Source organism: Nannospalax galili, unplaced genomic scaffold, assembly GCF_000622305.1.
Source record: "Nannospalax galili isolate Female #2095 unplaced genomic scaffold, S.galili_v1.0 scaffold44, whole genome shotgun sequence".
Lineage (NCBI taxonomy): Eukaryota > Metazoa > Chordata > Mammalia > Rodentia > Spalacidae > Nannospalax > Nannospalax galili.
This window is the reverse complement of record NW_008355789.1, coordinates 850187-872700: the sequence shown is the minus strand read 5'-3', so window position 1 is coordinate 872700 and position 22514 is coordinate 850187. Positions and strand designations below refer to the sequence as shown.

The 22514-nt window shown below is 49.9% G+C and overlaps 1 protein-coding gene across 4 annotated transcripts in view; it reads left to right on the top strand.

Annotated features, from left to right (window-relative positions):
• Window positions 1-21789, top strand: part of St5 (suppression of tumorigenicity 5) — a 183158-nt gene extending 161369 nt beyond the window's left edge. For 3 of the 4 annotated variants that reach the window (XM_029556283.1, XM_017803303.2, XM_029556284.1), the window contains 14 exons: window positions 792-888; window positions 1716-1760; window positions 2706-2890; window positions 3717-3826; window positions 4040-4109; window positions 7594-7671; window positions 8197-8337; window positions 11448-11596; window positions 15770-15947; window positions 16202-16243; window positions 17310-17421; window positions 18179-18418; window positions 20308-20394; window positions 21004-21540. In XM_029556283.1, coding sequence (XP_029412143.1) covers window positions 792-888; window positions 1716-1760; window positions 2706-2890; window positions 3717-3826; window positions 4040-4109; window positions 7594-7671; window positions 8197-8337; window positions 11448-11596; window positions 15770-15947; window positions 16202-16243; window positions 17310-17421; window positions 18179-18418; window positions 20308-20394; window positions 21004-21038 — 1569 coding nt within the window. In that variant the 3' untranslated portion in view covers window positions 21039-21540. Of the gene's footprint in view, window positions 1-791; window positions 889-1715; window positions 1761-2705; window positions 2891-3716; window positions 3827-4039; window positions 4110-7593; window positions 7672-8196; window positions 8338-11447; window positions 11597-15769; window positions 15948-16201; window positions 16244-17309; window positions 17422-18178; window positions 18419-20307; window positions 20395-21003 lie in introns of all 4 variants that reach the window. The other variant, XM_008853439.3, reaches the window with a different exon arrangement.
• The last annotated feature ends 725 nt before the right edge of the window (window positions 21790-22514 follow it).

Sequence of the window (22514 nt, the reverse complement as noted above, 5' to 3'; positions counted from 1 at the left end):
CCTAATCTGGGCTGCTTCCTTAGTTTCCTTTGACTAGATTGTGTCCCCTTTTCCCCTCAGTCCATTGCCTTATCAATAAGAGCGCACTAATTGCTTTTAGGTAACCAGATGTTAGGAGTTGGGGAAGGACTAGCTGAGACCTGCCCTTATTGAATGTGATGGGTGAATTTGGGCATCTTGTATACACATCAACATTTCTAGGCTTTGAGGAACCTGAAGATTCAGACTGGCTTTTTGTATATGTCTTGAAATGGAAGAGCTTTTAGTAGTGATTTGCACACATGGCCATGAGGCCCAAGTCCCCAGCCTAGAGCAGCAGGATTTAGCTAAATGGTATTTTTAGCCTGAAAACAATGCTTGAGTATATTGGGAATTTAGCTTCTTCCTGTCAGGGCTACAGGTTATGGTCCAGAGGGGAAAGGCTAGAAACTGTGTTCCTGTTTTTGCATCTGAGAAGCTCTTTGTCGTTGGCTCAGTGACTCTTGGGACCCAGGAGCTCCTATCCTGTCTAGTTTGATCACAGTTCCTTCCTCTAGGGAGCTAAGTTTAGTGTCCTTGTCTTGGGATACAGGCCTACTCCTAGGGGATAAGGTAGATGGAGAGCTACCAGGCATGGCTAATAAGCCTCTACTTAGGGTCATTTCAGTAGGAAGACCAGTGCTGGACCCAGCTGGACCAGTGGAGAAAGCTTATACACCTGTAAGGGAAAGGATGGACTCTCCATCCTTCATAGGGGAAGTAGGGGCCTCTCATGTTAGGGTTACCTCACCCTCTCTGCTTTTCTCATCCAGCTTGTCCAAAGAATCAACTCCATCTACAATGCCAAGAGAGGAAAGAAGAGGTTAAAAAAGCTGTCCATGTCCAGCCTTGAGATGGCATCGCTGAGAGGTAGGCTTTGATGCCTAAGCTGCTTCCTTCACCTCTGGGGCCCATGGACATCAGGAGCAGAGAGATGTGTAAACTGACTCCAGTTTACCTCACATGGGCCGGTTGTGAAGTCTTTCTACCTTCTAGGAGAATAGAGCTCTTCTAGAGAATAAAGGGAGAGGCCAAGAGGGAAGTGAGCCCTGGGCTGCGTTCCTTCAGGCTTTGGGCTGTGAGGCCCTGAGTAGGGAGGTGGGCCTGGGAATCTGCTTCTAGTAAAAGGAAAGACCAAACTTGCTGAGCACTATGGTCTGTTTTCCATTTCAAATCTTGGCCTGCCTAAGGCAGGGCCCTTGTATTCCAGACCTCTAGGCCTCTCTGTTGGCTCAGCCTCCAATGCAGGCCCTCAGCCTTCCCTAGATCAGCCCTGGGTAGGGATTTGCATATAGATCATATAGACAGGCACCTGAGATCTGAGTTCTGAGGAACCCTGGTCCTAAGCCCCTGCCTCAGACACCTTCTCATTGGCCCAGAGTATCCCAGGTTAGGTTCAGGCCCATCCCTTGTGAGAAAAGTTAGGAGGGTGACTGGCAAGATAACTCAGGAGGTAAAGGCACTTACTTTCTGGCAAATCTGATGATCTGGGTTTGATCCCTGGAAACAACATGATGGGAGGGAATGGACCCCTGCAAATTGTTCTCTGACCTCCACACATGTACTGTGGCATGTCCCCTCTCCTTGAAAAATAAATGTAAAAAATTAAAAAAAGAAAAGATGTGAGGGGGGCATGGAAAAATATTTGCTGTAAGCCAGGGGCTCAGCAAGTATTCGGCCTGCTGTCACTTTTCCAGATGAGAACAGCGAGAGCGAGAGTGACTCTGACGACAGGTTCAAAGGTGAGCACTGCACCCCTTCCCAGCCCTGGTTTCAGCGAGTCAGCCATTCCTTCTTCTGCATGCATGGGCCTAGGGACCCAAGACTGACCTGGGGTGTAGGAAAAAGGCAACAGGCAGGCAGGCTACTAGACCACCAGCACAGGAGGCTGCAGGAAGTTCCTTAGAGCTTGGCCCTGCAGTGGTCTCCCTTTGCCAAATCTGAGGCTGTTGACTTTGCCTATCGCTTCCCAAGGGAACTGGGAACTAGATTTGCTTGGTAAATGTTGTAAATCTGGAGGACCCGAGATGGGTTCAGATTATAAATACCTCTGTGCCACAGATTGAGGAAATTGGTTTTCTGGAAGCCCTAAGGCGTCCTGTCTCCCATGTCTAGAAGGGAAATGTCTACCTCCCTGAAATGGTTTCTAGACCTTCATATTCCAGAGACCTGAGGCAAATATCTGTGCTTTCTCTACTGGGAAACCCTGCCTAGACCTTCCTTGGATAAAGTATGTGGGAGCTTCCTCCCTCCACTGCTCCCCAGGCTGACAGATGAACTTTGGATTTAGGTACAAGGGCAGAAGGCCCAACTATAAGGACTCCAATGAGGGGGTCCAAGGAGAAAGCCATTGTGGATGTTTGTACTTCCTAACAAACATCCTGGTTCATACCTTATGTGCCAACAGACACTACAGGTGGCTGCTAGTGCCATGTCCTAGGGCCTCCTGGGCCTAGGCAGTCCTGTTAGCCTCAGTTCAGCCTCCAGAGGCTCCATAAAGACCAGGACACTAGCTCCTTGTGTTAGAGCAGTCTTTATATAAGGTGTATACACCACTCCCTACCACTTACCTTAGAGAGACAGAGCTAGAGGTGGTCCACAAAGACGCTTTGAGTCTGGTGGGTGGGGCTGATGGGAAGTCTTTGAGGGGCCAGCTGCTTGTCTTCTCATGTGAGACCTGCCCCCAGCCCACACACAGCGCCTGGTCCATATCCAGTCGATGCTGAAGCGTGCTCCCAGCTACCGGACACTAGAGCTGGAGCTGCTTGAATGGCAAGAACGGGAGCTCTTTGAGTACTTTGTGGTTGTGTCCCTCAAGAAGAAGCCATCCCGGAACACCTACCTCCCTGAAGTCTCCTACCAGTTCCCCAAGGTGAGCATCCCTTCCTACCCTGCTCCTTTCTGCTTGCTGGCCCATCTGGGAAAAAGAGAGCTGGCTTCCTTCTTAGTTGCCCTATGGCCTCCATAGCCCTGAGCCTCCTCAAAGCTGGGTGGCAAGTCAGGGCTTCGGTGTTCCGAGGCAGCGCTTATTTAGAGGATGGGGACTGGGAGCACTGCCTACTTCTTAGTTAATTCCCCAGGGCTATGGGCTTCCAGGAAAGTGTCCCCAGAACTCCTGCTCAGACTCTTTAATGATAAGATAATTCACCCATTCAGGTGTATAATTCAGTGTTCTTCCATGCATTCGCAGAGCTGCACAGTTGTCACTCCAGTCAATTTTAAAGTATCTTATCATCTAAGAAACCCCATAAGTACTGTCAGCTTCTCTCAGCTCTCTCCCACCCGCTTCCTGATGCCATCGCCCTCCTCTGTCAGCTTGGCCTCCTTTCTTGCGATCTGATCTTTGGGTCTCTCAGCCCTTGCCTCTGCCTGTATGTAGCATTCTTTCTCCTGTTCTGCGCAAGGCCGCTGGTGCCTTCTCACTTGTTCAGTCAACCTAAGTAGCATCTCTCTCTTCAGATGCCTGGGTGCAGCCCCTCTCCTGCACACTTCTGTCTTTTGCATCTCTCTGCTTGTCTCCTTTGGGACCCCCCTCCCCCGCCCCCGGTTATCTCACGCTCCTGACCAGAAGGTGCAGGGTCAGGAATCTTGTCCTCTCTGTTTGTAGCCACAGCACACAGGAGGAGATGCTACCCCACTCTTACCCCAGAGTCCTTGTCATCTCTTGCTTACCTCTCCCTATGTTCGTCTTCCTGCAGCTGGACCGACCTACCAAGCAGATGCGGGAGGCAGAGGAAAGGCTCAAAGCCATTCCCCAGTTTTGTTTTCCTGATGCCAAGGACTGGCTCCCTGTGTCAGAATATAGCAGGTGAGGCCTGGCCTGGCCTAGGTGGAGGGAGGGAGGGGATGTAGTCTCATTTTCCCCTTGTAGCAGTGGAGAATGAGTGGGGCCTGCCCTAGTCTAAGCCCACTCAGTAACCTAACCCTTCATCCCACTCCTGATATGACATTCTTGGGAGCTGTGTCCTGAGTCTTCACATAACTAACCTGATGCCAAACCTCCTCCTTTTTCCTGTTCCAGTGAGACCTTTTCTTTCATGCTGACTGGGGAAGATGGCAGCAGGCGTTTCGGCTACTGTAGGCGCTTACTAGTGAGTAAAGCTGTTCTTCCCCTGGTGGGCAGGGGAAGGGCCAGGGCATTTGTATGTGTCTGTGTACCCTTCTACAACTTAGCTTATGTGAAATCCTGTGGTCTGCTGAGCCTGTCCCCAGCACGCATACTTGCACAGGCAAGGGACCCCTAAGAAAGCAGGATTCAGGGTAGCTTGTCTGGTTGGACCCTGGGATCTAAGATTCTAGATCCCAGTAAGGGATCCCAGTAAGGGGAGGAGTGAAGCACCTTCTACTGGGATGCCATATCTTTTTAGCTTTGGACTTTGCTTTTTACTCTTTTTCCTTGGATTGTGGGCTCAGATTGTGGACCTCTGATTGTGATCATGTCACTCCATAGTTTGTGTTCGTGCATCAGAATAGGTGGAGCACAGCCTTCTTCAGTCTACACCAGCACAGCCTGCTATGAGGAGCCAGTTGGATATGGGAAGAGCCCTGTCCCTGCTCTGGTAGTGCTGCAGTCTGAGCAGGGACAGAGAGGCACCTTCTTTGGACTTCTTGGAGAGATACTTTGAACTTAGGGGGGAAGACACTGATTGTTTTTTTTTAATATATTTTATTTTATTGTTTTTATTTTATGTGTGTGCGTGTATTGCCTGCATGTATGTGGGTACACTTGTGTTGTGCAATGTCGCGGAGGTCAGAAGAGGGTGTTGGATTCCCCTGGAACTAGAGTTAAGGATGGTTTGTAGCCGCCATGTGGGTGCTGGGAATCGACCTCAGGTCCTCTGCAAGAGCAGTCAGTGCTCTTAACAGCTGAGCCATCTCTCTAGCCCCCTCTTTCTTTCTTTTTTTGAGACAAGTTCTCACTATGTAGTCCTGGCTGGCTTTGAACTCACAGAGATCTGCCTGCCACTGCCTCCTGAGTACTCTCCCTCCCTCCCTCCCTCCCTTCCTCCCTTCCTTCCTTCCTTTTTTCAAAAAATCTCTGTTTCCTTCAGTCTTAGGAAAGAGACTGAGGTAGAGCCACAGAGACCCAGAGAGAGGACAGAGCCCAGGGCCCAGGGCCTGGTTTCTCTTTTATGCTTTTTGAAGGCCATTCATTGGGTTGTTGACAATGTTCTGTGGTTTCCAGACCTTGATAGGAAAAGGCCTTGTCAGATACCAGTCTAAGGATAGATGAGGGATATCTTAGGCAGGAGTTTTATATTACAAGAGCCCTAAAAGAAGGGTTCTGGGTAATTCATCCATCCATCCATTCATCCATCCATCTCTAAGCATGTATCATACACCTATTGAGGATCAAACCATATACTAAAAGTATATAGAGTTCGGCACAGATTCTGTTCTTAAAATACTTTACCTGGTAGAGAGCACCAACTTTTAGCATTGAAGGGGTGCACAGTGGCAATAAACTTTTGCTTAGGATCTGTCATGTTCCAGGGTGGATACTTTAAGTCTGTCTTGTGTTTAGAGATTTTTTTATTGTTGCTGTTTTGTTTATTTGACAGGGTCTCTCTAGTCATAGCCTGCCTGGAAGTCATGGTATGAACTGGGGTGGTCTTAATCTCTCAGAGATCCACCTGCCTCTGCCTCCCAAGGGCTAGTTTTTTTTTTGTTGTTGTTGTTGTTGTTGCTGTTGTTGTTGTTTTTAATCCTCACAGTAGCATGGGGTATTACTACCCCTGACCTAAAGATTTAAAAATTGAAACTCCAAGGTGGAATGACTTGTCCAAGGTCACCCAGCATTGAGGACTGAGCCAGAATTGACTCCAAGTCCTTTATCACAGGTCTGTTACTCTTGAATTTTCCCCCAGAGGATGGTCTAGGGAGAAGGGGTATTTGGACATTCAGTGTCTAGTATGCTGGAGCTGAGGGAAGTGGGAGTGGTCCAGATGCCAGGCTATGGAGCCAGGCAGAGGCCAGCATATGCCTAGGTCCCTTGGACTCAGGGAGGAGCGTTCCAAAGGCTGTCTTTGCCAGCACATGGATGAAGCAGAGCTGCTCCTTCGCAGTGGGCCTGCTGCCCCCAGGGAAGAGTGTATTTGTCCTGGCCCGTTCTGAGAGGGCCTGGGCTGGGTCCCTGCCAAGGGGGCTGGCACTAGCTCGGCATTCCTGCAGATTGGACACAATGATTTTAACCCAAATCCCACATACTTGATTTAATCACTTGGGGCTTTAGGGGAGGCGGGGAGTGGGGGGAGGGAAAAAGAGGAGTAAGTTTCAGGCCTAATATGGACAAAAACAGATTCTGCCTTCTCTTTAGATCTGTGACGTGTGGCCAGCAGGTTTGGAGACTGAAATAGCCCCATCTGCATTTGCTTAGCAGCCTGTGTGAGGGGCCAGCACCTGCTGCTCTGCTCCCTCCCCACTGGGCTTTGCCAGGCACTCTGAGCCCAGAGGCAGCCACAGGTCCTGCCAGCTCCTTGCTGGAGAATAGACACCTGTGGATTCACCCCAGCCTGTGGGGCTCTAGCCCTAGGGTGCTCGCTGTAGGTCTCTTTCTCCAACTACCAGCTTTTAAATCCTTTTTTTCCTTGTTCTCTTTAACTTCATAGCATACCTCTATCCTGTGTCTCTGTGTTCCTTTCCCTTCCTTCCTATCAGAAAACAACATGCTTTGGAGGTAAGACTGCAAGAACAAAGGCCAGCAACACACTCCTGGCTCCACCCTTCTATTTATGTGACTGTAGGCAATGACTTAATCTTTTTTAAATGTTTATTTTTATTTTATTGTATGAGTTTGGCCTCCATGTATGCAGTGCCCACAGAGGCCAAAAGAGGGTGTTGGATCTCCTGGAACTGGAGTTACAGACCATGTAGGTGCTAGGACCTGAACCTGGGTCCTCAGCAAGAAGAGCATGTGTTTTTAACCTCTGAGCCACCTTTCTAGCCCAGCTTCATCTTTTTAAATTCATTTGCCTCCTCTGTAAAATGGGGTTAAGAATACCGTACTCATGAATGTTTTCTATATATAGTACCAAGCCTAGGACTCTGATATGGTTAATATTTAGTGAACAGTAGTTCTCCTGACTTTTCTGTTTTCATTTTGCCTTCCTTGGTTATGAATCAAAGGGAGAAAAGCACTAGAGAAAAGGGGTGTTTTGCAGCATTTCTCCCATAACATGTCTTGCTCCTAAGAGTGTCTGTCCATATAAGTCTTATCATCATGTCCTGTGGGGTCCCAGCCTGAGGGATATAAAGCTACACTACAAACTGCCCTGTAGCCTCTACCATACTGCTATATCCTTTGCCAACCCTTGTGTTGTCCTGGGAGGAAGGATGGAGCACTTGCAGTACATGGCTGGAACCTAGCATCTTGGGTGAGAAAACCAAGGCCTGCCCCCTTGGGAAGGGCAGCCTTTCTGAGGGGACCTGTTTCAGTTCAGAATCTGGAGTTGTCCTTACTTAGGGGGAGACAGTACTTAGTCCTGATTTAAGTCCCAAGCAGAAGAAGCCAGATGTGGTATTCATGCATCCACTGTCTCTCCCTCTTTCTTCTTCTTCCTCCTCGTCGTGGTCCAGCCAAGTGGGAAAGGGCCTCGGTTGCCAGAGGTGTACTGTGTCATCAGCCGCCTGGGCTGCTTCGGCTTGTTTTCTAAGGTGAGAGGCTCTGGCTTCCTCCCCATCCCCCAGTGACAGCTGTCAGGAGTATCTGCTGCCAGCCTAGATGAGAAAACCAACCTGTGTGAGGGAGAGTGTGAGAAAAGGTGTACAGAGTACAAGCAAGCTCTCCGGACTCCTTTATTCCCAGCCTGGCTCCCTGCCTCACCCCAGCTGGCATTTCCCGAGCTCCTATGCTGACAGTAACTGTTGCTATAGCAGTCTGCCATGGGCAGAGCCACAGTCCTTGGAGGGGCCAGGAGTGCCCAGGGAGCTGACTCTCACTTGCTGTTTCCTCTGCCCAGTAGTCCCCCTTTTGGGTACTGAAGCAAGGCCAGTAAGGGAGCAGAGCAGTCACAGGGCCAAAACAAACGGGAAGGGGGCAGAGATCCTGGCAGGGCACCCTCTAGTCTCCAGGCTTCTGGCCCAGCCTGGTCAGATGCCAGGCTGCCCTATTCTCTGCTTAAGAGGTGGGACGGGCAGCTCCAACACCCTTTCTCTTTGGGCTGCTGGTGGGGGGCACAGGTCCTAGATGAAGTGGAGCGTCGACGTGGGATCTCAGCCGCACTGGTCTACCCCTTTATGAGAAGTCTCATGGAGTCACCCTTTCCAGCCCCAGGGAAGACCATCAAAGTGAAGACCTTCCTGCCCGGAGCTGGCAATGAGGTAGGGATTGCTGCTGCTCTCATCTCTGGACCTGGGCTGGGCCTAGGGTACGGCCTGGCCAGCCAGAGTTGCAGTCTCTGTGAGGTACAGAGTAGAGCCCGCTCCTTGTTCGCCATGTCTGTACCCCTAATCAGTAGGTTAGAAAGGTGAACCCTGGGGCTGTTAAGTGCTGCCCAGCTTTCTCCTGCTAGGGACCTTCCCTGACCTGTTGGTCTAAACTGTACACCTGTCCATTTATTAAATATCGATTATGAGCTCTCTCACAATGGGATTGTGCAGACCTGGTAGGGGGAACAGAGTCATGAAGGTAAAGAGGGGCACAGCTCTGCCCTCCTTGGTGTTGAATACGTCTGTGTATAAATAGATAACCCCTAAATGTGGTATGTGTAGTGAAAGCACAGGATCCTATGAGAATGGATAGGCTTAACTTTGGGTAGGGGGCCAGGAAAGGCTTCCCTGAGAAAGCGTTGCATAGGAGGCAGCTGAATAGAGTGGGAGGAGGGAGACTGATGGAGAAGGCCAGGGATGGAGGAAGACTATTGCAGTTAGTTGCGAACAACAGGGACATGACAGGAGCTGGGAAAGAGCAGGTGCTGATCAAGGAACTGAAACAAGGTCAAGAGGACCAGAACAGTGGTGAGCAGGGGTAGGTGGAAGGCCAGGACACGGTCACAGAGTTCCTGCCTGGCCTGGCTAAGGGTTTGGGGTTTATGTCTATAAGAGGGTTGAGATTCATTCTGACATATTTTTTAAGAGGCCACTCTGTTGTGCCAAGAGTGGGCTGGAAGGAAAACCAGGGGACAGCTAGGATATGATTGCAGAGGACAGAGCCTGGGTCAAGGTGTAGTGGGAAAGATGAAAAGAAATGGATTAGACTCAGTGTTTGCTTGGAAGTGATGAGACAGATCCTTAAGGCCAGCTCCCAGTGTTCTGGCCTGTGGAACAGGGTGGGTGATGGAGACATATTCTGAGATGGGAACTTCTGAAGGATGAGGAAGAAGAGTTCTATTTTGTACTTTGAGATCTCTCTGAGAAGACAGTAGCAAAGGGTATAGATGGGGAAGAAGTGAAAGCCTGGTACTGGGGAGCCCCAAGTAGAGGAGTCCCAACCCTCAAGTTGGAAGACACAGGAAGGGAAGTGAGGAGATGTGATGGCTGAGAAACCAAAGAAAGGAGTTCCGAGGAGTAGGAAGTGATGGGTCAGGTCAGGTGCTCCCGGGGTGGAGAGGTGCATTGACAAAAGTGGACTTCAGAAGGGGCCCAGGGACCCAGGGGCCTGGCTGAGGTGAGTGGAGAAGTGAAGGGACAAGACAGCTTGCCTAGAAACTCTTCAAAGGACATGGCTTTGAAGGGAACAGGAGGCCAAAGGAAACATGGAGCCAGTGTAGGGGTGAGGATTGCTGTCAAAGGTGGCTGCTTGCATGCTGGTGGGACTCGCCCCAGAGAAAGAAGTTAAGGATGTAGGAGAGAGAGGGAGGACAAACTCTTACTTAGAAGGCACAGGCAGTGATTGCCACATGAACTAGAGGTGTCATTGTGCCATGATGGCTTTGTTTCTTCAAAAAGAAACAAAGGGCATCTCGGAGTCAGAGGAGGGAAGAAGAAACCAGTTAGATGCTGCAGAGTCAGAGGACTGACTTGAGAAACAGCAGCTGTGCTGGCTAGTGGCACGCAGCTGGTAACATCTTCCTCTTTCCTAATGCCAGCCTCAAGCTGCCCTGCTAGGCTCAGAGCCTTAGAGCATGTGAGTAGCCTGGGTGAGGGATCCCCTAGAGGCAGAGACAGGGGCTGGAGAGCAGGGAATGCTGGGACCACATGCCGGGCTCTCCAGAGGGAGGATTGTGGAGCTTTGTCTTTTTTTAGGGTGGGGACAGGGACTGGGTAGGGTGCAAGGGGTCCTGGCATAATTGTGGGGTAGCATGCCTTCAGCCCACACTCACAGAGCACTTGGGGCACCACTGGGTCTTCCTGAGGTTCACCATCTGTCATGAGAGACAGTGTACACAGCCCCCGGCAGCCCCTTATTTCCATTTTGCTGTTTTTTGGAGCCCAGAGGGATGAACTCAGAGCTAAGAATTCCTTCACTGGCAAACGCAAACAGGGTCCAGAGGACAGGAAGTAACCCAAGTCAAGAGGTGAGAAATAAGACCCTGTAGGTGGCCAGAGCAGATCTCAGCAAGAACACCTGAGATGATGCGGGGACATGCCCCTTTGAGAAGAGTTGGCTTGGACACCACAGGGCTGTGATAGTTCGTTTTTCACCCCTGGTTCTCACGAGGCCTGCCTGCACATCCCTGCTCCCCCCGTAGATGCTGAGGGGCCAAGGGTGAGACTAGCCAGGCCCCACTGACAGCTGTTTTGGCACAGCCTGAGTGTCAAGAATTCTTCCTGCTGTCACTGCTGGGGTCACTTACTGCCCTCCCCCCCATGTCTTGTCCCCAGAGAAGTGGCCTTTGGAGCTATAGCGCAGACCTTGGGCTAGCCCATGAAGGGGGCATAGCTAGGCCTGGCCTGACACAGATAGTCCTGCTTCCTTACAAGATTTTTGGAATAGTCAGACCTCTTGCTCTTTCCTCATTCCTGGCACAGGACTCAGAGTGATAGAGATAAGGGCCAGGGTGGCAGGACAAACATAGCCTTTGGGTGGAAAGTCTTTCTAGCAGGGAAGGAAGGGGACAGGGTAGCATGGACAGGAATGTTGTCTACCCAGAGATGGCTGAGGCCAGATTCCTGGGGTGTAGAGACAGCATTCTTCCTCTGGCCTGGAGAACAGTGGTTAATGGTGGGGGCCAGTCAGTGTGCCAGGGAAATAGACAGGAAGGCAGGAGGCCTGTGCCGGTGAGACCGTGTGGCTCCCTTGTTCTCCTCCCCATAGGAACAGTCAGCTCTCCCTCCTTTCCTCAGATCCTGTGTCTGGAGCCTCAGCTCTGTCCGTCACAGCTCCCCACTTTCACACTTAGCTTTCCTGCCCACAGGCTGGGTTCCTGTGCTATGGAAGCAGAGCTGGACTCTAGGGAAGGGGGTGGGAAGGGAAAGCAGCCTGCAGATGCTGTGTGGGGCCCTGGGCTCTCACTTAGCCCACCTCTGCCACTGCCTTTACTTTCCCACAGGTGTTAGAGCTGCGGCGGCCCATGGACTCCCGGTTGGAGCATGTGGACTTTGAGTGCCTTTTCACTTGCCTCAGTGTGCGCCAGCTTATCCGAATCTTTGCCTCATTGCTGCTGGAGCGCAGAGTCATTTTTGTGGCAGATAAGCTCAGGTAGGACCCCGTGGGCAAGGAGGGAGACAGGGGGGACAGTATACCCACTAATCAATTCAGCAAGTATTTATGAGTCCTGATGTATGCCACGTACGTGTGTGTGTGCCCCCTACTTCCTGTATAACTCCAAAGATGAGGAACTTGATCCACATTGTACCTCCCCCCTCGTGTGTGTGTGTGTGTGTGTGTGTGTGTGTGTGTGTGTGTGTGATATCAAAGGTCAAATTTTAAAAGGTTAGCAGACCTGTGAGAATATGGATGGATGGTAGGATTGAGACCTAGTAAAGGACACAGCCTGAGGAAGAAGAGCCAAGCTGCCTGTGTGGAATGCTGGATTTTTCAAGGATGATGGACTCCAGACAGGGCTGCCATGTGAAGACTGCTGAGCTGCTGAGCTGTAGGGGCTGGCTGGGGGGGGGAGGGGCTGGAGAAGTGATGGGTTGAGTGCTCCAGGGATCGGTGCCAGCGAGCTGTGGAGAAGGGCAAAGTGAGACATTGAGAGTGCGAGCAAGCCGGTGGTTATAGTCTAGTCAAACCAGGGGAAAGAAGATGCCTGGACACTGAAGGGTGAGGAGCTTGAAACAGCTAGTTTAGGAAGTCTAAGATAAGAGCTGGATGGGTCATAAGACTTGTTCCGGCAGATGGGCTGTTAGGATTTTAGAAGCAGACATCTGGTTGTGACCATGAGGATGGGTAGCAGGAAGGATAGTCATCTACAGTGAGGCATCTCAAGTGGGAGTTCTAAGCAGCTGAGGTGGTTTTTTTTCTAGAATCTGTAGGGGTGGGTCAGGCAGGGAAAGGATGGCATGATTGTGCCTCCTTGTCATCTTTTCCTGTTGTCATATACTCTACCAAGAAGCCACAAGCGGTGGTTCCTTTAGCATGGGATTTGTTCTGTCCGCCAGCTATTAAGCTGTGTGCTGTGTGCCTTGCCTTGTCAGGTGCTAAGAGGAGGGCAGTATAGTGTCTTGCTGGTTTGTCCTCCCGTAAGTACCAGATCCCTGGGGTATTTGCATGAGGAAGTGATTGAGAGAGGAGAAATGGTCTCTGAGTTGCTGTCATATGGCAGTGGGGCAGGAACCCAGGCCCACCCTCAACCCAGAGGAAGGAGAAAGAAAAACTTAAGCTAACATTTGTTTTGGTGGTGGTGGTTTTGAAAGAGGCTCTCACTAGGTAACCCAGGACAGCCTTGAACTTGCAGTCCTCTGGCTTCATTCCTGAATGTTGATGTTATAAGTGTGTGCCACCATCCCTGGCTAAGCTGCCTGCATTTCCAGAGATGACCAGAGTTTAGAAATGAAGACTGCCTCTCCCATGTTCCTGTCTCAGCCTTGAGGCTTCTGTGTCCCACAGTCTAGGTATTTCAAGGTCTGCCCCGCCTTTGTGAAGGGGCCCAGTCTGGCAGCTGGAACTAGCTGGATTGCTGGCCTGGCAAGATTGTAGTAATCCCTAACGGCCTGGACCCTGAGTTTTCTTTTCTGGAAGGTGTCACCCCACCCCCCCAGCTGAGCCTCTTCTTTCACCACAGCAGGAGCTACTGAATACAAGCATTGTTTCCTGTAGTTGCAGCTGCCTCTGAGCACATTCCAGGACCATTCCAGGAGGAAAATACCCCAGGGTCCTGTTCTTGGCCTGCTTGGCATTCAAGTTATACCAGTCTTCAGTCTTAGGAAAGAGGTCCTCTCCACAGACCTATCTCTGACAGGAGACCTGGAGACGGGAGGGTGGGTGCCTCTGCCAAGGAACATGGACCAGAACTGCGGTGGGTCTAGTCAGCTCATGCAGCTTATACCCTGTTTAGGTTTTCCAGAAGTCTTTTGTCTTTGTCATGGGGGTGCTCTGTATCGATTGGCCCTCCCTCTGACCCCCTCCACGCCCCACACACACCAGTGCATTGAGGGGACTGTGGAGATCTGTGTGTCCCTTGACCTGAGACACTCCTTTCCAGATCTTTCCTAGATGACTTTCTTGCTGTCCTCAGAGGAGGGGTTGTCAGAGCTGGATACCTGTGTCCTTGTTTCTAGGCCCAGTAGTATTTAGGTGCCTATTGGGTGCCAAGTCAGCCATACAAGGCCCTGGCTGACAAGTATCTGTGACTGTCCACAGTCCTTTGAGAAAAGGGGTGGGGATTTGTTTTTCTTTAGATAGTCCCAGGTTCTCTCTCCATTAGGGCATTAAGTGTAAAGGTATGGGAGTCCCTGCTGGAGTACCCCACGCACTCCTGGTGGTGGTGGTGGGGTACACACAGACCTTACAACATAGCTCGGAATGGCCTCAAACTTGCCATGCTATGTGGCCCAGGGCTGGCCTGGAACTCAGCAATCTTTCCTCAGCCTCCCAAATGTTTCTATGACAATCAGAGCCACCATACCCAGTTGAGCCCAGGGCTTTTCTAGACGATAGTGAGGCCCATTGATGCCAAAGGGAAGTGAGCTTTGAAATGACCTGGGCCCTAGGCCCTTTGTGCCCTCATTCATAATATGGTTCCTAAGGGAGCTTTTTTTTTTTTTTTTTTTTTTTTTTTTTAAAAAAAAGGGGGGTTCAGGGGCTGGAGAAATGGCTCAACTCTAAGAACACTGAATGTTCTTGCAGAAGACCTGGGTTCAAATCCCAGCACCCACATGGTATCTGTAACTCTAGTTCCAGGGGATCCGACAGCCTCTTCTGTCTTCCACAGGCATTGCACAACACGGGTGCACTTACCTACATGAAGGCAATACACGCATACACTAAAAAATAATAATAATAATATTTTTTTAAAAAAGGGGTTCAGATCATTTTTGAACTTCTGGGCTCAAGCGACCCTCTTTCCTAAGCCCCCCAAGTAGCTGTTCATAAGGCCCTTGCCACAGCACCTAGGTTTTTTTTTTTTGTCTTTTTGAGACAGGGTCTCCCTGTAGCCCCAGCTGTCCTGGAACTCACTATGTAGACCAGGCTGGCCTTGAACTCACAGGGATCCACCTGCCTCTGCCTCCCGAGTGCTGGGATTAAAGGTGTGTGCTACCACACCTGGCTGGGTTTTTTATTTTTTTTATTTTTTTAATTTTATGTGTATGAGTGTTTTACCTGCATGTATATGCATAACCCACATGAATGCAAAAAAAAAAAAAAAAAAAAAAAAAAAAAAAAGGCATCAGATTCCTTGGAAATGGAATTACAGATGGTTGTGAGCCTTCATGTGGATACCTTAACCCACAAGTGCGCTTAGCCTCTGAGCCATCTTTCCTGCTCAGCATCTGTTTTCGTAGAGGTCCTTTGGCTCTTCTCTTGATGAATGGTGGCCCTTCAAGGAAGCTGTGCCTCCTCTGTTTACCGGCACCCTGCACCAGGCCTCTGCAAGCATGTGTACTTAATTCTGCCTGGGAACTTTAGGATGGCACCCCTGGGATTGTCGTCCTTGTCTCCCTTTGGTCATTGGACTTGGGTAGCCAAGTCCTTGAGTCCTTGGGCTCATAGGTCTGGAGCCCCCTCCAGGTCAAGAAAGGGGTGACCCTAGTGAGACCAGAGAGGAAAATGAGTGGCTCCTTCAGCCTTCTAAGGATGGTGTAGGCCGCTTTGCCTGATTTCTGTGCACTCCCTCCTCAGTTAGACCAGTGTTGCCAGTCAAGGAGAAAGGACTAGAAAGCCAGAGTCCTGTCCTGGCTCTTCCACTTATAACTACACTGAGAGTACCAGAGGCCACAGCTGTAAAAGTAGAACTGAAGGACGCCAGCAGGACCTTCCAGTCCCTCGAGCTGGAGTTGGTACTCCAACTAGCTCAGGTCTGTTTGTGTATATGTGGGTGCATGTGCATGCATGTGTTTGTGTGAGAGAGAGCCACACACACAGCCAGACACACACACACACACACACACACACACACACACACACACACAGAGGCCTTTGTATGTTGCTAACCTACCTTCATGGCTGTTTCTTGGTAAAGACCCCAAAAAAGTGTAGTGCAAGTGTCCTTGAGGCTTTACAATGGAGAAGCAGAGGCCTTACCACTCTGCAGGGTCTGACCTAGGTCTGTGTGTTCAGCCTCGTTAATTTCTATTGCACTTGGAAGGTTCAACATCAGAGGATGCCCTGAGCCCCTGTAAGGTTCTAACTATCCTTCCCTGAGGGTGCTGGGCCTGGGCTTAGGTGCAGGCCTGGGCTCAGGTGCCCTGTCTCTCTGTTGTCCATCAGTACCCTGTCCAGCTGCTCTCATGCGGTGGTGGCCTTGCTCTACCCCTTCTCCTGGCAGCACACCTTCATTCCTGTCCTCCCGGCCTCCATGATTGACATTGTATGCTGTCCCACTCCTTTCCTGGTTGGTCTGCTCTCCAGCTCCCTACCCAAACTGAAGGAGCTACCTGTGGAAGAGGTAGGCCACATGAAGAACCAGCTGGGGTGGGAAGCGGTGAGGAGGGAAGGAAGAGATACCCCAGGAGGGCAGGGGAGGAAGGGAGAAAGGCTGCTGGATCTTACCGGAGGCCTCTGGCCTTCTCCACATACCTGCCATCTTTTCTCCTGGGAGTACTAGCCCTGGCTGTCCCTAAGAATCTGGGAGGCCTGGAAGCTTGGGGGAGGGCACTGTAGGACTCATTCCCTGATCCACCACCTCTGACTCCTTCTCAGGCACTGATGGTGAATCTGGGATCCGACCGATTCATCCGACAGGTAAGGGCAGCACGTTGCTGAACCTGATTGACTCTAGAATGAGCATTGTAGACTCAGGCTTCCAAGTACCCAGCACCAGCATAGCACTCACTCAGTCTTCACAGCCTGCTTTTAGAGCTGTGGATTTCAAACTCACAGAATAGACAGGAATGGGAAGAAGCTGATCTTTGAACTCTTAACCTCAGAAGGATCTAAGTTTTTTTTTTTTTTTTTTTTTTTTCCTCCCTTGGATATAGGGTCTCACTGTATAGCCCTGCTGGCCTGGAACTTGTGGTATTTTCCTTCTTGAGTACTGGGATTATAGGCACATATCACTACACTTTTCTAGGTGGCAGTGTATGAGTGCAAAGAACAGAACATAGAAGCCCAAAGACTTACCTCTGGGCTCTGTCTCCTTTGAGTTATGTGGTCTTTTTGAGCTATGTGTCTTAAACTTTCTCTAAGCCACTGCTTCCATCTGCAATGTGGGCATGGCGATAACACTTGTTTGGAGATGTTCTGGGGATTACAAACACCACTGGAACATGCTTTGTAATATAAAAGTTTACAGTTATTGTCAGCTACCAAAAGCCTTTATTAGTCATGGCATCACCCACCATGTCTCCTCTGGGAATGGGCAGTCTACTACACACCACTGACAGAGCTGAGAACTCCCCAGGTGCAAGGCACCAAGACAGGACACCGTGCCAGAACGTAGAGACAGGAACCACAGTCCAGGCTCATATCTGAGGTACAGGCTGGGCCAGTCACCCTGCTTCAGGCTCACTGTACTTCCCATCTGGAGCTGAAAGTAGAGGAATCAGGGAGCTGGGGTAGGAATCCCTGCCTGGTACAGGCCTCAGCGTGCAGTAATTGTCACCGAACTATTTTCTTAAACTGTGTAACTTTGGGCATGTTTCTCCCCTTTCTGTGCTTCAGTCCTTCATTATAAATGAGGATGGTAAATAGTACCATTGCCACTAGGCATGCCTGAGAGCACATCCCTGTGCTTTGAACAAGGCTCAGCACGCGGTCAGTGCTCGGCAGTGTCAGCTGTGTTCATCTTCCCTGTCATTGCCTTCTGCAGATGGATGATGAGGACACGCTGTTACCTAGGAAGTTACAAGCAGCTCTGGAGCAGGCTCTAGAGAGGAAGAATGAGTTGATCTCCCAGGACTCTGACAGTGACTCCGACGATGGTGAGGGCAGACTCCTTATGCTTTGGATCTGGGCTTCTCAGGCTCAGGCCCTGTACCTGTGTGTCAGACCCTTTCTGGTTGATGAGGCTGTAGGTGTAGGAACTTGATCTCCTTCTAGTCAGGTCTAGTGCTTTTTCTACCCCAGGAGGTTTGGGAAGAAACACCCAAAGACATGGCAACCACAGACTCTTCTTGCTGACAGGAAACTCATCAGCCTTCCTTTTCAGGCCTTGCATAAGGCTGTTGCAGGAGATGGAATGACTTTTCCTCACTTGTGAGGGAGGTGGGAAAGGTGGTGCTTTGATCTCCCAATTTCTAGGAAGTATGTACCAACTTTTGTGTTTATAGCAGCCTTTGACCTCCAGGAGCTCATGGACTAGTTAACAGCCTGTGAACACTGTTTCAAGAACTGTAAGTGTAGGGGCTGGAGAGATGGTTCAGTAGATAAGAGCATTGGCTACTCTTACAGAGGACCTGGGTTCAGTTCCCAGCATCCACATGGCAGCTAACAACTGTCTGTAATTCCAGTTCCAGGGGATCCAATGCCCTCTTCTGGTTTCTGTGGAGGGTACACATATATGGTACATACATGTAGACAAACACTTAGATACATAAAATAAAAGTAAATCAATAAAAAATCTTTTAAAAAAAGAACAGTGAGTTTGCTGGCTGGTTTTGTTGGGAAGAGACTATACCAGCAGGAAATCAGAGATGGTCTTGCAGGATCTTGCCTCAGAGATTTTCTTTTCCCTTCTAGAATGTAATACCCTCAACGGACTGGTGTCGGAAGTGTTTATTCGGTTCTTTGTGGAGACTGTGGGGCACTATTCCCTCTTTCTGACCCACAGTGAGAAGGGGGAAAGGGCCTTTCAGAGAGAAGCCTTCCGCAAGTCTGTGGCCTCCAAAAGCATCCGCCGTTTCCTTGAGGTTTTTATGGAGTCTCAGATGTTTGCTGGCTTCATCCAAGACAGGGAGCTGAGAAAGTGTCGGGCAAAGGGTAAGGCCACAGGAAGTTCAGGTGGGGGGCTATGGGCCTTCTTCTTGACCTTTCTGCCACCAGCAGTGCTGAATAATTAGGCTCTGTGATGGAAGCTCTGGGGTTCAGTAAGGGCCAGACCTTAACTCCTATTTTGTTTCTCTTTTGTTTTGAGATAGGATCTTATGTAGCCTGGTTGGCTGTGAACTCCAGGCAGTCTTCCTGCTGCAGGCTCCCAAGTTCTAGGATTAATACCACAACTGGGTTGGATCTCTGTTCTCTTTTGTCCCAGTAAATACCTTCACAAGGCATGTCAGTTGTGTGTGATGGCCATACTTATTATAATCCTAGTACTTGGGAGGTAGAGGCAGGAAGATCAGGAGTATACTAGTTACTTTCTATTGCTGTGTTACATTTTTGACTAAAACCAACTTGGGCCGGGCATGGTGGTACATGTATTTAATCCCAGCACTTGGGAGGAAAAGGCAGGAGGAGCTCTGAAATTGAGGCTAGCCTGGTCTATACAGCGAATTCTGGGCCAGCTGTGCTACAGGGAGACCCTGTCTCAAAAACCCAACCTGAGAAGGAAAGAGGGAAAGGGTTTATTTCATCATCTTGTACTCCCAAGGCACAGTCTGTCTTTGAGGGAAGTCATGGCAGGAACCAAAGTATAGACCACCAAGCAATGCTGCTTACTGGCTTGCTCCTCCAATTTGTGCTTGGCTTGCTTTCTTATATAATCCAGGACCACTTGTCCAGGGGTGGCATCACCCACAGTGGGCTGGGCCCTCCTATATCAAACAGTGATCAAGAAAATGCCCCACAGACAGGCCAACACGCCAATCTGATGTAGGACATTCCTCAGTTGCGGTTCCCTCTTCCCAGGTATGTCAAGTTGACAAATGAAACTAACCAGGACAAGAAGTTCAAGGTCATCTTCAATTACATAAGAAACCAATGGGAGCTGGCTCAGCAGTTAGGAGCCATACTGCTCTTGCAAGGGACCCAAGTTGGGTTCCTAGCATCTACATCAGTGGCACATACTTACAATTCCAGCTCCTGGGGAATCCAATGATCTTTTCTGGCCTCTGTGGGCACTGCACTCACATGCACAAACTCACACACAGACACACACATACACATCATTAAAAATTAATAAACTGTGGGGCTGGAGAGATGGCTCAGCAGTTAAGAACACTGGCTTTTCTTGCAGAAGACCCAGGTTCGAATCCCAGCACCCACATGGCAGCTAACACCTGTCCGTAACTCCAGTTCCAGGGGATCCAATAGCCTCTTCTGTCCTCTGCCGGCATTGCATGACACGGGTGCCCTTACCTACATGCAGGCAATACATGCATATACATAAAATAATAAAAAAATTTAAAAAATTTGAAGTTGGGAATTCCCTTGAGGTGGAGTGGACAAGCTGTCCTGGGTTGTGAAGCTGCACTTAAGGCTGATGGTTATCCTGGCTCTGATTATTTTACCAACTCCCTCTAGGTTTCCTTTACCTCACCACGAGCTTTGTAACTAACCTCACAGTTCATATTTCTTCTGCTCAGCCGTATTGCCCATTTAGCTTAACACACCTTTTTGGAACAACATGGTAGAGTGGTCTAAAAGAAGCCAGAGGTCCATGTAGAGGCCCCTCTGCGTTTGAGAACAGTCTCCACAATAGTGCAGCTCAGGCGTGGGCGCTGGGAGGCAGGCTGTGGAGGTCAAGTCTTCTCGCTCTGAATGAACACCTGCAAGATGTTGCTCATTGTTTTAACAAGCCAGTCGGGGTGCTGCTAAGATGTTCCCGTAGACGGGGAGAGCAGCCATTAGGTGCCTCCTGTTTGCCATCGGCACCCAGTGGTCCCTGTCATATAGTCTTCATGTCCTCTTGTTCCTGTTTTCCTCTTACCCAGGCCTCTTTGAGCAGCGAGTGGAGCAGTATTTAGAGGAGCTCCCAGACACGGAACAAAGTGGAATGAACAAGTTTCTCCGTGGCCTGGGTAAGTTTCTTGTTATGGGTGAGAGAGCTGTTCAGTGAGGAGGGACAGCCTTGGAGAGCTGTCCCCTAAAATACTCTAAAGTTTATGCCAGCAAATATTGATGTACGGGCTGTAGACAGAGCAAGGAGAGATCCTGTGAAGAAGAGGAGGTGCCCAGTTACTGCTCTAAAGGCATTTAGCAAAAAAAAAAAATTCACAAAAAGAAACCAGGTTCTCCCTTAAGTCAGCTCTATTTTGGTGCACTCCTTCCTCACCTTCACATGTGGACCCTGAGGGACAGTGAGCTTTGTCCAGGTTGACAGAAGCCTCAGTGCCAGAGTACCCTTCCTGCAAAGCCCCGCTCTTTTAAGGAGCTCAGCTAGAGTGATCTCAGGACTATAGCATGTCTGTTTAAAAGGAAACTGAACCGGAGATGAAGTGGTTTGCCCAAAGGCACACAGTGCTAGATACTGGTGTCCTAATTAGTATTTCCCCTACCCTATTAGAGCGGACAGTCCAATCTTCTGAATCCTTTCTTTAGGAGAGGGAGGGAGTCAAGGAGAGAGGGGGGGGGCTGGAAGAGGTGTATGTCACTGAAACCTTCTCACCCTTGCCTTCTTTGGCCCACAGGCAACAAAATGAAATTCCTCCACAAGAAGAATTAAACATCTTTCTCAGTAGCAGAGTCTAGTGCCTTGCAGAGCCTGGAGCCTGGGGAGGGGGCCCAATCTGGGACCCTCTGGGCTGCTGTGGTCCCTCTGCCCCCACAGACCCCACCTCCAAGCCAGCCCACCTCTGCCTTCACCATATCCCAGGATACTGTTTGTAAATAATCTGCTGTAAGCTTTCTTAACTGTGTTGTAACAAGCAGAGAGAATCTGGTAACTATTTGTATATTCCCAAAGGGCCAGGTGCTTTCCTGCCTTGCCTGAGCACAGATGGATAGAGTCTTGTTCGGTGCCGGTGACTGGCCAATTATGTGCAGCTGACTGTCTCAGCCGAACCACTGATCTTTCCTGGAGGCTTCTGGTGTGCTTGCCTAAGGCCCCTGCTCCCAGTCTCGGGCCCTGGAGAGCAGGTGCTGTTTTCCTGTACAGGAGGCCTATGTTCTTTTTAAATCTTAAGAGTTTCTATTTTTTTCTCACAGTCCCACTCTCTCCTCAGCCTCTGTTTTTGAAAGGCAAAGGCAGTTCTGTCCCCAGCTGCAACGTGGACCCAGGCACTTGGGCTTGCCCTCCTCTTGTTCCTCCCACCCTCTGAGACGGTCAGTGAGTCATGGGGAATCAACCCCCAGCTCTGCCTGTGCTCTCTGGGCCCGGCTCCCAGTCAGCGGTGGCCACGATGCGGTACAGGGCATCCTGCCTTCCCACCATCCACAGGTGTTCTTAATAAACAGTGTACATTCATTCGGACCCAAGAGCCCCATGTGTTCCTTGGCTTCATTATCCATAGTTCTGAGACAGGTGACTCAGGGATGAAACATCATCATGCAGGGTTGCAGGGGGTCAGGGTTAAATTCATTGTAGGTCTCTACCATCCCTGCAGTTGAGTTCTCTGGCTTGTGCTGCACGGCTGGTCTAAGTAGAAGGTACCTGCCATTGCTCTTATTCAGCTTCCTTCTCCGGGGCTACTGTTCACTCAGGTGTTTCCAGTGATGCACATAAGTCTCTCTGCCCTTTGGTACTGGCATTGGGTGACATTCCTGGGCACCCTGACACTAGTGGACTGAAGGCCATCTAATGCTAACACTGGGCTTGGACACACCCCTCAATGGCATTGCTTATGACTCCTCTACTCTCAAGTTTTTACATTAGAATCCTAAGTGTGCATCCAGAAAGTTCCGCCACATTCCCGGGTAGAGCATGGGAAAAGGCAGAGTAAGGACCTAGAATGGCTTATGTTTTCTACCCACTAGGCCTTGGTAGAGCAGAGACCCTGAAAACCCATCAGATAGGGACCTCTCATCACTTTTGGGATTGGGTCTCTCAGGATATGAGCTAATTTTAACTGCCCTTGCACCCTAGTCTATTTAAACAGGAGATAATCCCATCTCAGTCTCCTTCCCTCTTCATACCCATCTCCACTGAGGCCTGTGCATCAGAAAATATGTGGAGGGCTTGACCTCAGGGAAGTCAAAATTA